Source organism: Alosa sapidissima, chromosome 4 (assembly GCF_018492685.1).
Source record: "Alosa sapidissima isolate fAloSap1 chromosome 4, fAloSap1.pri, whole genome shotgun sequence".
Taxonomy (NCBI): domain Eukaryota; kingdom Metazoa; phylum Chordata; class Actinopteri; order Clupeiformes; family Clupeidae; genus Alosa; species Alosa sapidissima.
This window is the reverse complement of record NC_055960.1, coordinates 18,426,115-18,444,467: the sequence shown is the minus strand read 5'-3', so window position 1 is coordinate 18,444,467 and position 18,353 is coordinate 18,426,115. Positions and strand designations below refer to the sequence as shown.

The window sequence follows — 18,353 nt, the reverse complement described above, 5'->3', positions numbered from 1 at the left end:
AATCAAGTAATAATAGCTTACTAATTTATTTGATCATGGTAATGTTAATATTTAGAAAAGAAAAAAAGAACGGACTTGGAATATATTCTTCCTGAGAAGTTCTTTGAGGGCCATATCTGAATGAAAGTGTTAATGTAATCTCAACCCACTCCAAATTAGGTGCACACACACTAATTACAGCCCTCTATGGAGAGTCAACTTATCCTGGCAATTCATTTTCATTTCTGGATATTCAATTAAGTCAGATATGTTTTAATTGGCATCAGGCTACTCGTTAAGCTCATGTTATGAAATGTGTCTTAGTATTTTCTATTTTTATTTGTAATGGAGATTAATTTGAAATCCATTATGATGAATATGAATGTCCATAATGAACATCTATGAACCTGAATGCCTGAATGAATATTTGCTGAACATAATCCTTTGAGACAATAGTACGGACAGTACGTACAGTACACTTCAATACACCGAGCATCTGCTGGAGACTCATATTCTATTCACAGGGAGAATAAGAATATGTGAGATATCTAATGTTGACAATCTTTTTAATTATAGCCCACAGTGCATACTCTCCTTTTTTTAAAGTAACACTCTATTCTACTGTTAATCATTTGGCACTTTTGTTTCTTCCACTGACTATCCAGTGAGTAGATCTATGGAGTAGGAAAAAAAACATCAGATGATGGGCAGCAAATCATTTGCTGTATAATTCAGCCAAAGGAAAAACCTACTGGCTGGTTGGCACGTCCCTGAGCAAAAAAAGTTAATTTGCTTGAAGGAAAGTAGATCTGGGGCTAAATTTATCTTGGATGTTACTGTCCCCGATATTAAGAAAAGGGATTTAACCAGATTACAGGGATGTGGAGCATCTGCCACGTGCTCACCAGATGTTGGAGGGCCACATATCTTCATGACGTATTATGGCTGTGACAATGTATTTTATTTCATTTGAGGGTGCCACCCTATCTGCTGTACGAGCCGGAGAGAGATGTCGATAAACTGATAAACAAGGGGAAGATTGTGTGCAAAGGTGCAGGAGGGACCAGGAAGACACATGCGGCAGCCAAACAGTGCGGAGTCTGAAGCCCCAGGGGGTTATGCAATCAGGTTGGCGTGGAGCCGCTATGAAGTCTCCCAGTCAGATTCCCTGTGATTCGCCTTCATATCGCTTAACACATTCACACTGGAGTCGCTGGCCCCTCCAGAAACACACACACACACACACACACACACACACACACACACACACACACACACACACACACAGACAAACACACACACAGACAAACACACACACAAACAAAAACAAACGCACACACTCACACGCACACAAACACACAAGTAACAACAGATCTGAAACAAATCAACTAGTGCTGTCAGTTAAACGCGTTATTAACGGCGTTAACGTAAACCTATTTTAACGGCGTCAATTTTTTATCGTGAGATTAACGTTCTTTTTGGTGTAACAAACTTTGTAGTTTTTTCACAAGCTGTTGCAACAACTAGTAACGTTAGAACAACTACAACACCACACTGGATCTAGCTTGACCGTGCTGCATGTACACGCCCCCTTTTAGGGGAAAGGGAGCTGTTTGGATAATGGAAACCTATGCTGCATAGAAGTGGGGAGCGAAAAGGGGTTATACTTACTAAATCTTAAAACAAACGTGAATAATATCTGTGTGTTTATGGGATTAATGTGACCATTATGTTCCTATTTTTTGCTCTTTCCAGTTTAACCTACTAACAGGAGTGTCACGAATGTAGGCACAGTCAAACTGCCCATGGCTGACTATAACTAAGTTCGGCAAGCTTAACTTTACATGTCATAACATCAACTAAACATAAGTCACACATTCATTCTATCACTTGTAATATGAACGTAGCCTTTTTCCTACAACTAGGTGAGATAATTGGCTATGCCTGTTGTACTGAAGTTCCACAGTTAGCTAGCTAGCAAGCTAACCGTTTTACATGGGATATGGTAAGTGTAGCTAGTACGTGCTGAATGGGTTGTAATGTAGCCTACATCGTTTCGACATGAGTAAGTTACATACACATAATTCTTTATAACTGCCGTGTTAGTAAAATTATTGAATGGCCTGTAAATTAATAACTAGATGTAACGTCAATGTGTGATTAGGCTATTGTCTTTCCCATTAGAATAAATTATATAGCCTATGTATGTTACAGTAACTTGTTTTCCGCTAAAATGGGGTGTGATGCAGATTAAATGTGCATTAAATGAAATAAAAATTAAATCTTTATGATGATGCGCCTTTAGTAGGCTACGTAAAGGCATGCTGCACACACTTGTTTGGGCTTACGAGCCGGCCAAAGAGTAGATTCGTACAATAGGTAAACACCAACGCAGTTCTGAACTCCCGGTCAGCTGAATGGTGTTTTAAATTGCTGTGGACACCGATGCCGACATGAGTGCAATGCACTCTGTACATTAGATTCCATTCTTTTCAATACAACTCTGCACACCAGCATCGCACTTTGCCGCTGTGTTAATCACGAATCAGTTATTTGGTCGACGCTGCTCCATAAAATCCATTGTTCATCCAGTGTTTGCGTGTTAAAAACTTCGGCGCTGATGTGTGTGGCAAGTGACAGTGCTCCATAGACTGTAGGCCTATAAAATGGCAGTGCACTCATGTCGAAAAGTTCCTTATCTCAAAATGAATATAGTATTTTATGTTTGTTATGCCCTTTATTAGCTATATTTCTGAAGAATATATTGCGTTGCCTCAGGTCTGCTGCACATCTTTTGAAATTTGATTTGAAATAATCAAATAGACCTACGTCTTAAAGTTAAGTTAATGAAGTAACTTGCTTTGCCTTCATTTGAATCCTAATCAAGATGCACAATAATTGCTTTATATTGTTAACATGGACTCCTGGAAAGTTCAGAAATGCAAAATAATAGAATTTTAATCATGCGATAAAATATGTGATTAATCGTGATTAAAATTTTTAATCGTTTGACAGCACTAAAATCAACAGATCTGAAAGGCTTTGGCTTACAAAATCACAATAAATAGGGTAGTGTGTTTACAGTCTCTGGACACAAACAGACACACACACAAACAAACAAACAAACAAACACACACACACACACACACACACAATTAATGCATGTGAATGAGAAGTGCTTGTAGAAATGTCAAGTTCAAAGTCAAGTCATAATAGCACACAAGGAGAAAAAGAACTGCATAATGATTACCTTGGCATTCCTACCTCGGCATTATATTGCATTAATCAGGTATTTCATTCAAGGCATTTTACAATGCGGCAACGGCAAGTCTTTGTGCAGTCTTTGTGCACCCCGGGACCTCAAGCAGCGGTTTTGATGTGCAAGTGGCACAGTCTCATTGTCACAGATACTGTACACCTCCACCACCGTCTGTATACTGATTGCACGCACTGCAACACAGCAGCTTATATGCAGATCAGTGAATCCACTGCCTTTCAATGCATAACGTGGCTACAGGGCCAATCAGACCACTGGCAAGAGGAGTCTCACTAAACTTCAGTAATGCATTGCTGTTGTCTGTCGGTACAGTCTTGCCTCTGGAAAGACACTATCTTACCTAATGTTGTTACCTAACAATAACATCTAACAATACATTCACAACTTTTTGGCTAAGTTATGTTTGTTTGTTTTACTGTAACTCCAGGTAGTTGAACACCATTGCACAAAGACTGCATAACAGCACTTTGTGCTCATGGAATACTGCAGAACATCAAATTGCACCTGGGAAACAATGTTTCAGGAGAGTGCTCTCCAGGTGTGTATTTCAATTAAGTGAATAAAATAAGCCACTCTGTTAGATTATGGTAACACCTAGGTGGTTAAGAAGCTTTATCAAATGCAGGCCAGTCATGTTGATGCCATTCTTAAACTGTCAGACTTAATGTGTAAGTTGTCTTCAAGAGAATATGACATTACTTTATTAGTCCCACACATACAGACTTGGACAAATGCCTGAAAACAAAGTATTTTTTTGTTATCATTTCATTGCTCACTTTAACAGCTGCCCTGAAAAAAAACTGTTGTTAATTACATTTTTGACATCCCCACCCAAAACGGAACAGCCAATAACTTTTCATTAAAGATTACATTTTAATTTCTCTCTCAAACCATAATGGTTTAACAAGTTAATTTGAAACCCTGAGTAATTTGGCCTGACTTGTTTACCAAACGTCCATCCACTGACACAGATAAAGACTTCCTCTTTTCCACCATTCTTCCCCCCCCCCTTAAGAACAGACAGAGCCCAACCCCCCATCTTTACTAGTGTGCTAAAACAGACTCCAGCATGATATCGCATTCACTATCAGAGGACTCTGAAATTATATGTCACTCTGGCCCAGCCGATAGGATTCCAGTGTGTCTGAACAGGCTGTCAGTCAGCACTCAGAGCTCTGTCTCTGACAGACTTCCTCCAGTCATTCTCCAGTCGGCAAAGAGCAGTCTGGGATTGCACAGAAATTCTTTTAACCAACACTATGTTACATTTATGAAGAGAGAGTGTGAGAGAGATAGAGAGAAAGAGAGAGAGCAAGAGAGAGGAAGAGGAAGACATGGTGGAGGGGAATATAGTCGGAAATGTGTGGTGGTGGTGGTGGTGGTGGTGGCATGTTTGTGTGTGTGTGTGTGTGTGTGTGTGTGTGTGTGTGTGTGTTTCTTAAGCTGCCTATTTGCCACAGCACATTAAAGCAGAAAGTGCCTGAGGCACTGTGGTCGGTGTGCAGCTCCTATCCCACATCGAGGAAAGCACAGCAGCAGCAGTCAGTATAGCGCATTCACTGGATGAAACTGTCAAACACACAACTTGAATAGTGGCTGCCTTGTGCATTTACTGTTGGTGGAGATATGAATATGTTCTCATTTCTCTGGCTGGTGATGCTATGATAAACATTAGTGATACTCCAATGATGACAGACTGCTCAAAGCTCAGCGCAACATTAAGATAGATGATACCTAATGATCCTTAACTCATGTCATTTGATTGTGATATCTGAAATTTATGATATCTGATATGTTATCTAACACTGATTTGGCGTTTTCTCTTCTAAAAATGTTTCACCTGTTTCGCATGCCAGTTTTTTCCTGTTTGCCTTTAAAGTAGGAAGTAAGTAGCAACCAATCAACTATTTTAAAAATAAATAATAGAACATGGTGTTTGAATTTAAAAGGCAGAGCACCGAACTACCGGTAATGATTAAAACCTTCACTTTCTGTCTTTTTCTTCTGTCACCTCGATCCACCCCAGAACCTCACAGGCTAGATAAAACATACATGGGTAAAGAAGCCAAGGATGATAACCAATATTTTGAGGGAATTTTGATGAAGTAAACCATTGCCTGTGGTGGGTGGTAACTCTTTTTTCTCCCTGTCTGTCCGCAAGACAGCGTTATCTGTCGTGAGCAGCCTGCTGTTTAGCCCTGATACGGGGACAATTACTGTCTCTCTCACATTCTTAAAATGGTCAATTAACATTAAAATGTGACTCGAACACAATGCGCCACACAAAAGGGGATAACACAAAAACAAACAATTAGTCTCCAAAATCACAGCTGTTCCACTACTGCACCACAAGTGACCAAGACTCCACTTCAAATTCAACTTTCAAGTAAAAGTTTGCAGCACATCATGAAGCCACACCTCACAATAGCTGTTGCATTGATTTGGTCGGCACCACACTACCACCCATTCAGGTGTCAGGTTTTCCAAGTAGAGGCGACTGTAATGATTTCTGCTTTCTTTTTCATTTGCTGTGTTATTTCTCTCTGTATTCCAAAGTCACTGTTTTATCTCGGAGTCTGCACACAGACTGCTGGTGCATGTTTTGGCAAGTACACTGTGCTGTATCTGTCTTCTGTTGTCTTCTGGAGAAAAAATTCCCAGTGCATATTTTACTGTCAACAGCAGAAACCACTTTAAATCCAGACATGCAGCCTTCTGCTGTCCTACATATGAACCTGGCCACAATAAATGCCTCAATTCAGGACACTGCACTGTTGAGACAATATCAGCGCATTGCAGCTCCTCAAACATGTACCCAACCTTAAACGGCACAGTTTCAAACCACTGTGCAAACACCCTTCACAGAAAAGGAGCCTGTTGCTAAGAAAAGGTAGGTATGCTTTGTGCAGCCAGCTGAAGTGATTTGAAGGCTTCAGGCGAGCACAGATCTGTCAAACGCTTTCTTCCTCAGCATTTAGAGACAGTCGGCAAATACCTGCTTCCACCGCTGTCACAGTGATGTTGTGCCAGCCCGCCGTCTCTCTGTCCAGAATCTTCCCCAGGGTGATGGCACCTGTCACCGGATCAATGTTGAAGATGTGCTCCTGGTCAGTGCTCCGGTCTATGGAATACCTGCAAGAAAATAGGCCAGTGTGTGTTATTGTGCCACGCAAAAGAATGTCCAATTTTGCTCTTTTGAAGGAGGAATTAGCATTTATTTGAGTGTGTGTGTGTGTGTGTGGGGGTGTGTGGGTGTGTGTGTGTGTGTGTGTGTGTGTGTGTGTGTGTGTGCATGTGTGTATAACAGACAGAAAAAAACCTCTGATGAAGATGAAAACGAGTTTGAAAATAATTATGCATTTAGCCGACATCGAAAACATGTCACAACGTGTGCCTGAGAGGAGAGAGCTATGTGGCTGGCCACGACTGCCTGAGCAGCACAGATTAATAATGTATGCCGCACTCTCATGAAATACACTTTCACTTTCCTTATGGTACATAAGCACCTCTCCGAAGGTTACAGAGTCAACAAAATTCAAGTGAATAGTTTACTTTTGCTTTTTCTTACCGAACAACCACCACCACCACCACCCAACAGCCTCCACTCCCATACACAGACACACACACACACACACACACACACACACACACACACACACACACACACGCACTCACATGCACTCTACCTCATTTCAATTGCAATGCCCAGAGGGTTGTGAAAGCTGCCTTCACGGTTTCAGATGCGTCTAAAGTGATTGGAATACAAAAATTACTGGAGAGATTAATCGGTTTTTATTTTACCCTGGGTTATGGGGGTTCAGCTTGGGGTTTTGTGTAAAAGGCCATGTCTTATTGCCCAGAGGGTAGAGAGTGAGCCCATAATAGCTTGGATGCACAGTCTCCCTAGTTCAAAGACGAGACTCTTTTCATCTTTACTGAAGAACTTTCTTTTGTATTTTTTTTTTAAGAAAAAAAAAGTCATCCAGGTGAGCAGAACCATTCAGTGAAGTTATCGATCTCAATTGTTATCGATCTCAATTGTCTCGCAATTGTATCTTATTGCATCTCACTGCAGTAGATGGAATCTCCCTGCACATTTGTCAGAATGTATGTAGCCACCACTGCCTGGTATGAAAACTGTAATATTGAATACATATTTGAGGAGCCACTGCACTTCAGACTGCAGCAGTCACACACATTTAATGGTGCATTAACAATGTTTATACATTTTAATGATTCGTATAAACTGGAATATGTCTGCTTATTAGCCATTAATGAATTAACTCTGAATCCCTCTCCACACGCCGACACACATTGTTTCCAAAGCAATGTATTTGTGGCAGAGTGCACAAATAAGAGAAAGAGAATATTCCAATAAGCCTCAAAGCATTTATGAGGTATTCCATTATAGAGATGGCACAAAGCGCAGCTCATAAAAAAAAAGCTCACCCGTAAAAACTCATGAATCTGTGTTATTTCGGGGCTTCATGAAGAAAGAAATTGCTTGATGGTGCGTGAAAAAAAAAAAAATCCCCACAGTGGGCCAGGCCCCCTCTATTTTCACACTATCGCCTACCAAACGAGCACAACAAAACATAAACAAATATTTCCTGTCCAAAATAGGGTGGCCCCTTTCCAGCTGCCATGTTCATTCCTCAGGGCTTGCTGCCCTTGGTGCCAGGCCTAAAATGAGCAGAAGCTGGATCTGGGTGGCATTAGCGTTGGGGGGGCACGAGGGTGAATGAGGTGTGTGTGTGGGTGGGTGGTGGGGGGAGAACGATGAGGCCCTGGGCACAGACCCGCTTGGTTAGCTCAGTCCAATAGAGATGATTAAAGTGGTACCGATGGGCATGGGCATGGTGCCAGGCCTGTGTGCCAGCCCAGCCCAGCCCCAGCCCAGCATGCCTGCCAGCCAGCCAGCCAGCCAGTTGCTGCTGCGCAGTACTTTATTACACCTGGAGCACTCTCGGTTCAGCCTCATGCATTTTTAATAGAGGTAATTTGCACAGGCTGTGTGCAGCCCGACTTTGCCTGCCTTTATAGCCCCTTCATAAGGCTTCTGAGAAGTCACACGCATCAGGTAGACAAAAGACATTCCTTTAAAGTCAAATACATCACAAAAAAATATGTATGGAGAACAGCGTCTTTAGATGTTTATCCACCGTGGAGAGAGCAACAGTTGGAAAATCAATCTCTTTTCCTTAAAATATGAATTAAAAAAGAAAGTGAAAAGGTAATGATTATATGCTTGTTAGATGGCTGTTAGATGTTAGATTACACGGTAATTACTTTTATTTTTGAAGTATAATAGCAGTGAGGAATTTGCACGTATTACGCTCTCTGGCAGAGCTGAGATGGACTGTGCAGAGAGTTACTGTGTTTACGGAGTGAGAAATGGCAGGTCGGTAATTGTGTGCTACTAGGGCTATAAGACATGTCCACATTCCACAACTCCAACCTGGTTCCTGCTCAGTTACTTTGGATATTTTCCTATAATGGGACAAACACAATATGAAGAAACACAACGCACACACACACACACACACACACACACACGCACACACACCACACAGGCACTCCCTTTTCACCGAACAGCTATTACCTTCCCATCCAGGGAGCTGTGGAGACAGTGGTTACTCCTGTCTCCTGCTGTAGTGATTTTCCCATTTCAATGCCTGTCAGAAGGGAGTTTGCAGTGCTTTGCAAAGTTCCCACTCTCTCATTAATTAGAGGAAAATGATTAAATCCTGCTAACAATAGCTATGGGCATTTTCAATGCCACTCAGAACCCCTCAACCGCCACCACCACCACACCCCCCACCCGTAAGCTGGCGATGGGCATACCTGACTGGAACATCCTCTCTGTCTGGGTCCCTGGCTGAGACGGTGCCCACCAGCGCACCCAGCCTGGCATCCTCCTGCACCTCCATGATGGCACCCAGGGGCGGGAAGAACACAGGCGGCTCGTCCACGTCCGAGACGCTAACATTCACAATGGTCTTGTCCCGGAAGGTCCCCAGGTCCACAAAGCGCTCGTCCACATGCTTGTTCATTGCCTCCACGACCACAGTGTGGAATTGCTTGGTCTCAAAGTCCAGCGGCTGAGAACAGAGTTGCACACATTACTCCAATGATGAAACATTAACAAGGAAGTTGATTATTCAATGTATGCATGTGTCTATAGATATACTCAAATGCATACATGTTATACAGAATATCATGTTAAACAATGCTCCAGCACACAGATCATATATTATTGAACCTAATATGGCTTTATTAAATGTGCCCATTGTAAAGTTTTGGGCTGTTCAAGTCGAACAAAATCACCACACCTTTTTGATTGAGATGACCGCCTCCTGCGTTTCTCCGTCCATGGTGATTTTAAACAGCTCTCCGTCCTCCCCCTCAGTGATCAGGTAGCTCATGTCCGTGTTGTCCCCCATGTCTGCATCGGTGGCGATCACACGCCCGATCGGGGTACCCACTGCAGCCCCCTCCGAAACACCAAACTGGTACAGCTCTGATAAGGGGGGAAGGGCACCAGATTCAGAGCTCCCATTTTCAAACTAAACAACAGACATTTAACAACATTTGACTGCACTTTAGATTCTGAATGAAAGCCATACAGGAGCTATTTGCGCATACTCAACAACATCACAAACATTTATAAAAGCAGGCAAATGGTACGGGTTGACATCGTTGCCTTATCGACGGATGCAGGACATTGAGTGCACTTTGGGGGTTCACTTCAAGTGGAGGCAAAACAGTTGTGCAATTAGGTAAATACGCTGGCAATGCAGCATTCTCTAAGAGCAGCTAACATGCTGTTGATAATTGAGAGAATGAGGAGCACTACGTGGCTCATGGATAGCACTAAGTGTGTGCAGCCGTTATGCCGGAAGAATCCTCTCCACTCAGAGAAAATGCAAAGCAAAGACAAACATAAACACACTCCTGCTCCTGCCACATGCTGCAGTAAATCATTAGGTTGTTTGTTATCCGGACAGATAATCAGTACTACGGCATTCACAGCACAGCGCACTTGTAAATGAACCAGATAAATAAGGTGCTGCATAAACATTCATGGCATCTACATATCTCACACGAGGATGGTGTTTTTATTTGTCTGAGGAGTTGGAAAGTATACAAACTAGTGCTGTCAGTTAAACGTGTTATTAACGGTGTTAACGTAAACCTATTTTAACGGTGTCAATTTTTTTAACGCGAGATTAACGTTCTTTTTGGTGTAACAAACTTTGTCGTTTTTTTACATGCTGTTGCAACAACTAGTAACGTTAGAACAACTACAACACCACACAGGATCTAGCTAGACCGGAAACTAAACAATACCCACTGACAAAAATATAATCGAACGTTGTATGTGCTGCAAGTACACGCCCCCTTTTAGGGAAAAGATGACTGATATAATGGAAACCTATATGCTGCATCGAAGTGGGGAGCGAAACAGGCTTATACTTACTAAATCTTGAAACAAACGTGAATAAAAGGCACAAAATAAGGTTGGTGTAAGAGTTATCTGTGTGTTTATGAGATTAATGTGACCATGTTCCTATGGTTTGCTCTTTCTAGTTTACAGGAGTGTCACGAATTTATCGATAGGCACAGTCAAACTGCCCGTGGCTGACTATAACTAAGTTCAGCAAGCTTAACTTTACATGTCATAACATCAACTAAACATAAGTCACACATTCATTCTATTACTTGTAATATGAACGTAGCCTATTTCCTACAACTAGGTGAGATAATTACAGTGCATGAAAATGCACTGTACTGTTCTTCCTAGGCAACTTCAACAACTTCTTCTTCCGCTTACCACTTTTTCCGCACGCAATTTCTCTTGAACAGTTTAACTTAGAAACTTCGTTCAAACTTTGTAACGTAGGTCTTCAAATGGACCAAGCTGCTATGTCTTTTCAACTTTTATACTTTTATACTTTTTAAACTATTAAAGAAAAACTTTTTAAAAATCCCCATAGACTTAACATTGCCGATTGTGACATCATAATACGGCCGTTAAGCAATTAGAATCCTATGGCAGGTGTTCAGGCCACCTGCAGCCTCAGGCTTTAAGCATACAATCTGGGTCAATTAAGACTACACATCCTATTCAACTGTTTCCTCTGCCCAAAACTGTTTCAAAATAAAAGTCCTCACTACAATAATCTACTGTTAAACAATGTAACCCATTAAACTACTGAACTTTTTACATTCAACTTTTAAACGGTCTACTTTTAAACTATCATTAAACTAGCTTGTCTATCAACAACTTTTAAACTATCTACATTCAACTGTCAACACTTTTCATCAACTATGACTCCTACCCACTGTAGCTAGTTAGCATGGTTAGCAAAGTTAGCATGTTAGTATTGTTAGCATTTTTAGCAAAACTGCTAAGAATGATTAGCTAGGTTAGCTAAGTCACATGGTTAGCATAGTTAGCATGCTAGCATGTTAGCATGCTAGTTAGCATTTTTAGCAAAACTGCTAAAACTGATTAGCTCGGTTAGCTAAGTAACATGGTTAGCATAGTTAACATGCTAGCATGTTAGCATGCTAGTTAGCATAGTTAGCATAACTGCTAAAAATGATTAGCTAAGTTAGCTAAGTAACATGGTTAGCATAGTTAGCATGCTAGCATGTTAACATGCTAGTTAGCATTTTTAGCAAAACTGCTAAAAATGATTAGCTAAGCTTGCTAAGTAACATGGTTAGCATAGTTAGCATGCTAGCATAGTTAACATGCCATGTTATCATGCTAGTTAGCATAGTTAGCATAACTACTCAAAATGATTAGCTAAGTTAGCTAAGTAACATGGTTAACATAGTTAGCATGCTAGTTAGCATAAGTACTAAAAATGATAAGCTTGGTTAACTAAGTCACATGGTTAACATAGTTAGCATGTTAGCATTGATAGCATAGTTAGCATGTTTAGCAAAACTGCTAGAAAATGTTTAGCAAAACTGCTAGAAAATGTTAGTTAAGTTAGCTAAGTAGCATGGTTAGCATGTTAGCATTGCTAGCACTACTATAAAACATTAGCTAAGTAGCATGGTTAGCAGAATTACAAATCTTAGCATAACTGCTAGCAAACATTAGAGCCATTCCAACTTTCAGTTATCGTCAAATATCTACCTATACACAGCCATTAAACTATTTGAATATCAACATTCATTAAACTGCTAGAAAACGTTAGCTAAGTAGCATGGTTAGCAGGTTAGCATTGCTAGCACTGCTATAAAACATTAGCTAAGTAGCATGGTTAGCATAGTTAAAAATCTTAGCATAACTGCTAGCAAACATTAGAGCCATTCCAACTTTCAGTTATCGTCAAATATCTACCTATACACAGCCATTAAACTATTTGAATATCAACATTCATTCAACTTCCAGTCTGTCAACAACTTTTAAACTATTTACCTTCAACTTTTAAACGGTCTACTTTTAAACTATCATTAAACTATCTATTAAACTAGCTGTCTATCAACAACTTTTAAACTATCTACTGTCTATCAACAACTTTTAAACTATCTACATTCAGCTTTTAAACAGTCTACTTTTAAACTATCAACTTTTATTAAGCTATGCAACCACCATGTCTATCCTAGCATCACCATAGTAACCATCTCTGTATTATCTGTTTTAACTATACATGATATTTTACATCATAATTTTAGCATTTTCATGCACTGGTAATTCCTTGGAATTGCATTTCTAGTTGGCTATGTTATACTGAAGTTCCACAGTTAGCTAGCTAGCAAGCTAACCGTTTTGCATGGGATATTATGGTACTGTAAGTGTACATGCTAAATTTGTTCTCAACATGGGATATTGCAAACGAATTAGGTTGGTAATGTACATACATACATGTTTCGACATGAGTAAGTTACATAAACATAATTCTTCATACAGTAACTGCCGTGTTAGTAAAATGATTGAATGTCCTGTGAATTAAAAAATAGATGTAACGTCAACGTGTGATTACTAGCTGTCTTTCCCGGAATCAATGATATAATGTTAACTTGTTTTCTTCTATAATGGGGCGTGATGCAGATTAAATTTATCTTTATGATGATGCGGCGTTAGTAGGCTACGTAAAGGCATGCTGCACACACTTGTTTGGGCTTACGAGCCGGCCAAAGAGTAGTAGCCTAGGCCGATGCATTAAATGTGTGCCGCCAAAGATTCTTTCACTGTCACTTGTTCTGTTATCAACATTCCTCTTTGGTTGCTACTATTTGCGATGCACTCTGCTTTCGACATTCATTTACATTAGATTCCATTCTTTCAATACAACTCCGCACACCAGCATCGCACTTTGCCGCCGTGTAAATCACGATTCAGTTATATTTGGTCGACGCTGCTCCATAAAATCCATTGTTCATCATCCAGTGTTTGCCTGTTAAAAACTTTGGTGCTGATGTGTGTGGCAAGTGACAGTGCACCATAGACTGTAGGTCTATGGCAATGCACTCATGTTGAAAACGTCCTTATTTTCAACTGAACTCAAAGATAATTAATATAGTATGAATATAATATTTTCTGTTTGTTATGCCCTTTATAATGTGTGTAGGCCTACATTTTGTGCACGCACTTCTGCGGTAGCATTTATTTCAGTTTATATCAGCTAGATTTCTGAATAATATATTGTGTTGCCTCAGGTCTGCTGCACATCTTTTGAAATTTGATTTGAAATAATCAAATAGACATACGTCTTAAAGTTCAGTTAATAAAGTAACTTGCTTTGCTTTCATTTGAATCCCAATCAAGATACACAATAATTGCTTTATTGTTAATATGGACTCCTGGAAAGTTCAGAAATGCAAAATAATAGAATTTTAACCATATGATAAAATATGTGATTAATCGTGATTCAGGGATTAATCGCGATTAAAAAATGTAATCGTTTGACAGCACTAATACAAACAGTACATGTCAAACTAATTCAATAAAAACTGAATGAGATCTGCCTCACAAAGGCAAAAAGCAAGTCGAATTAAGTAGGCTAAATGATATCACTGTACTGTAGGCCACATAACGTAAGAGAAGGAGCGTAAAGAGAGAGCCCGAGAGAGGCAAGGAGACAGAGAGCAGGAGAAGAAAAGAGACTTTGGGGAGTATATAAGCCTGATGTCGGCACGCACTTTGCAGTAATCGAAGTAATGCTGCCTCCCTCACAGAAGATGAAGTGGAATGAGAGACAACACACAGGCATAAGAGAACACACACACACACACACAAACAAACACACACACACACACACACACACACAGAGAGAGCTCATGAGTATATCATCTGTGCCTTCTCTGCCATCTTCTTCCTCTTTGTTTTGTGAGACTGGTGCCGGGAATAAGCACAAGCCTCCCCCTGGTCTGCCTTCCAGACATAAATGTATTAAACGTATCACCCACTAGGCTCGCTCTGATACGGTAGCAATGATACAAAGTGCTTTTCATTTGTTTGAAGCTGTGCGTTCATTGAAAAGAGGCTACTTTGGAAGTTGCCTCAATGGAACTGCTCCTGCAGATTATTTGCAGGCGACTTTTTTGTCACTGTGGTACTCACAACACAGATGGCCTCAGTAAAACAGGCCTTCAGAACTAACTGGGAAAGATGCAGCCCTTTATTAGTCATGCGGCATGTATAAGTATATATACTTTTTTGATCCTGTGAGGGAAATTTGGTCTCTGCATTTAACCCAATCAGTGAATTAGTGAAACACAAACAGCACACAGTGAACACACAGAGAGGTGAAGCACACACTAATCCCGGCGCAGTGAGCTGCCTGCTACAGTGGCGGCGCTCGGGGAGCAGTGAGGGGCTAGGTGCCTTGCTCAAGGGCACTTCAGCCGCGGCCCACTGGTCGGGGCTCGAACCGGCAACCCTCCAGTTACAAGTCCAGAGTGCTAACCAGTGGGCCACGGCTGCCCCTCATGTGTGTGCATGTGAAAATGTGTGTGTTCTTCACAGAACATGGGCTAAATCCCAGGCAGGTATTGCCATAAGGGGCGGGCCTTTATTGGCTGTGCATGTTTGCATCCTTAATTGAACCACTCCTGCAAGCAGACTGCACAGGCCATGTTCTGTTGCGGGTCAGTGTAAGAATTTGCATAAGCTAGCATCTGCAAAGTAATCACCTGGAGGTGTGCTTTTGCCAATCTCTGCCTGATTTACATAACTGAGTGAATCTTAATGGACTAACACTGAATGTATTTTTCTCCCCTCTGCATAATAAACATTCAGCATTTTAATTATTATTTACTTTGCTGGTCATCAATCAGCATCCCCTTCAAGCCGTTACTTTCATCTTCTGCGTCCTCCACACTCAGAGTCCAAAGTGTGCAGATGACTTTGTGGCTAACTCTCTCTCTCTCTCTCTCTCTCTCTCTCTCCCCAGAAGTTGAATTCTGATAGATAGTTTCACATACTGCATGCAGTGTCTAAAGTGCACTCACTCTGTGGAAAGCTTGGAGCGTTGTCATTAACATCTGTGATCACTATGGTCACTGTGGTAGAGCCGGAGAGACCGCCCATTTGGCCTGCCATGTCTGTTGCCTTGACAACCAGCTCGTAGCGATCCTGCGTCTCGCGGTCTAGATCTGCCACTGCTGTCCGAATCACTCCTGAGGAAGAAAGGCAGAGAAAGAGAGGGAGGGGGTAAAAATGAAATGAAATGAAATAAAAGGTCACATTTCTCGCTCGGACAACAAGCAACAGTGGAGATACGCTTTTTTGGTTGCTATTACAAAAAGCAATTAAACAGATTACAGGGCACAAGAGTGACAGTGTCCCTCTCAATGTCTTTTGAGTTTTGTCTGTTGTGTGATAAAGCCGATTGTGCCAGATACTGGGCTACACCGCCATATAAATCTCACTGTCTCGGTACTGTAATTCCTACCGCATACAGACAGTCGTGGACTGCATGAGAACAACCCCACAATGTATTTGTGGCATGGATTCAAAAGCAAAACTCATTTATACCGCAACTTCCTGCTGTTTGCCGGATGGCTTGTCCTCAAGCTTGCTCAAACTGAATGCCCTGTTCTACAAACAGAAAAATAATGTTGATTTTAGCATTGGGGGACGCTGACAATACTAGAGTTCAATTTATTTGTTGTAGCGATATCCGGATCACAATGACCAATGTCACAGGGACACTCCTGGAAATGGGATTTTTGGGGACTTTGTGGAATAAAGGAAACTAATTTACATGGGACACTGGACCCTATGACTATGAAGTGGAGGGAACTGATCAAGTCAACAAGATTGGACAGATGTTGAATATTATTGTGTTTCTGGATTTCTGGGCACATTCCAATCTTCGCCATAATGAAGTGTAACAATCCCCATGCAAGTCTGTACAAATAAAATACTCTGAAAATGTGGCACCAAACTGCACAGTGTTTCCCAGAGAAAAGGAGACCACAGCGGTCATAAAGAAGTGAAGCCTCATAGAGAGCAGCTCTTCAAAGCCCCTGTGGGAACTGAGGATCTAACTTCATTGTAGGCCTACCCAGCATGCTGGCTCTTCTCTCCTGCTGCCTCGCTCTGTCACCCGCACAACACTTGGGCATGCTGTTGGTATTGTTGTTGTTATGATTATTTATGGATTTCAATATCTGCACTGATGTGTAGGAAAGTCTGATCTGTCAAAACAGGATCATATCCTTAAAAATCACATCAGTCGACGTGTGTGTGGACAAATATGACTAAAATGTTGCCAATGCACTGTCTGCTGGTAAACTACTGTATGTCTATAAACCTATTTTATGGTCGAAGCACATATCTGGATGTAAATTGGATGTAAAACTCGTTAGTATTGTAATTAACTGTGGTATCTTTGTTGTCCTCTTTGATGATTTTTACTCAGTTATGTTAGACTTCTATTTTGGCAAAAAAGGAAAGATGATGTCTTCAGAAAAGAATGGCTCCTATGTTTGGTTATTTTCACAAAGTAACTGCCAAGGGCCTAGCTCTTTACTGGCTCAAGCATTTAGAATGTCAAAACATTTGGATTAACAGCCTAGTCTACACCAGGCGCACAACTGAAGTGTTCTGTTTGTGGAGGGGAGGCTTAAACAATTAGTTTCCACTATAAACAATGGAACTGGCTATACACCCGACACAAGAACGGTGCACACATTTGAAAGCATTAGACTAGTCTTTTGAAACAATTTTTTCGCTTCACGGACGCTTCAGTTGCACACCTGGTGAAGCCTGCCTGTAAGTACTCTCTAACAGTCTAGAATCTTTTCTCCCTGCCTGCCTGCCTACACAACTCATACCCCACAAAACAACTAACACAGTGACCCACAACATGTATCCTTTCTTTGAGCTGCTGGAAGTGAGTTCAGCATATACAGTTATATAATATATATATATTACTGTAATGGGTAGATAAAGACTAGGTAGTCTGGAGACTAGGTAGTCTGGAGAAAAGGCCATTATAGTGTTCATTGAAACAGTATGTGCTTCTGTGTTTGTGGTTGTACACACCTACCTTCTATCATCGCAGAGATATGAAATGAAAACAGATATTTTAGATGTAAATAGATATGGTATAAAAAATACCCTAGGGACATCAAGATTCTATTAAAAATGTGACAGCAAGAGTTTGCTTTGCAGACTGCAGACTACTACAAGACACTAATGTCTGGGCACAGATTTGTGTCACATAACCTAGTGATACATAGGGAAATACAACCCCAAATCAGAAAAAGTTGGGACGTTGTGTAAAATGCAAATAAAAACAGAATGTGAAAATCTACAAATCTCGAAAACCCATATTTAGCTGCAAAAAGGACATCGATAATAAAATGTTAAAAATGATAAATTTGACTATTTCATGAAAAATGTATGTTAATTTTGAATTTGATGCCAGCAACTTGTTTCAAAAAAAGTTGGGACAGCGGTATATTTATTTACCACTGTGTGGCTTCACCTCTTCATTTAAAAAAAATCTGTAAATGTTTAGGAACTGAGGAGACCAGTTGCTAGAGTTTTTAGAATGAAATGTCCCATTTCTGCTCGATATAGGATCTCATCAGTTGCTCAACAGTATTCTTAATCATGTTTGTC

General features: G+C 40.8%; 1 protein-coding gene across 3 annotated transcripts in view; it reads right to left on the bottom strand.

Moving 5' to 3' along the window:
• Positions 1-18,353, bottom strand: part of LOC121706587 (cadherin-22-like) — a 128,512-nt gene that overhangs the window by 24,467 nt on the left and 85,692 nt on the right. For all 3 annotated transcript variants that reach the window (XM_042088457.1, XM_042088459.1, XM_042088458.1), the window contains 4 exons: positions 15,731-15,898; positions 9,589-9,776; positions 9,101-9,357; positions 6,252-6,388 (listed from right to left, as the gene is read on the bottom strand). In XM_042088457.1, coding sequence (XP_041944391.1) covers positions 6,252-6,388; positions 9,101-9,357; positions 9,589-9,776; positions 15,731-15,898 — 750 coding nt within the window. The remainder of the gene's footprint in view (positions 1-6,251; positions 6,389-9,100; positions 9,358-9,588; positions 9,777-15,730; positions 15,899-18,353) is intronic.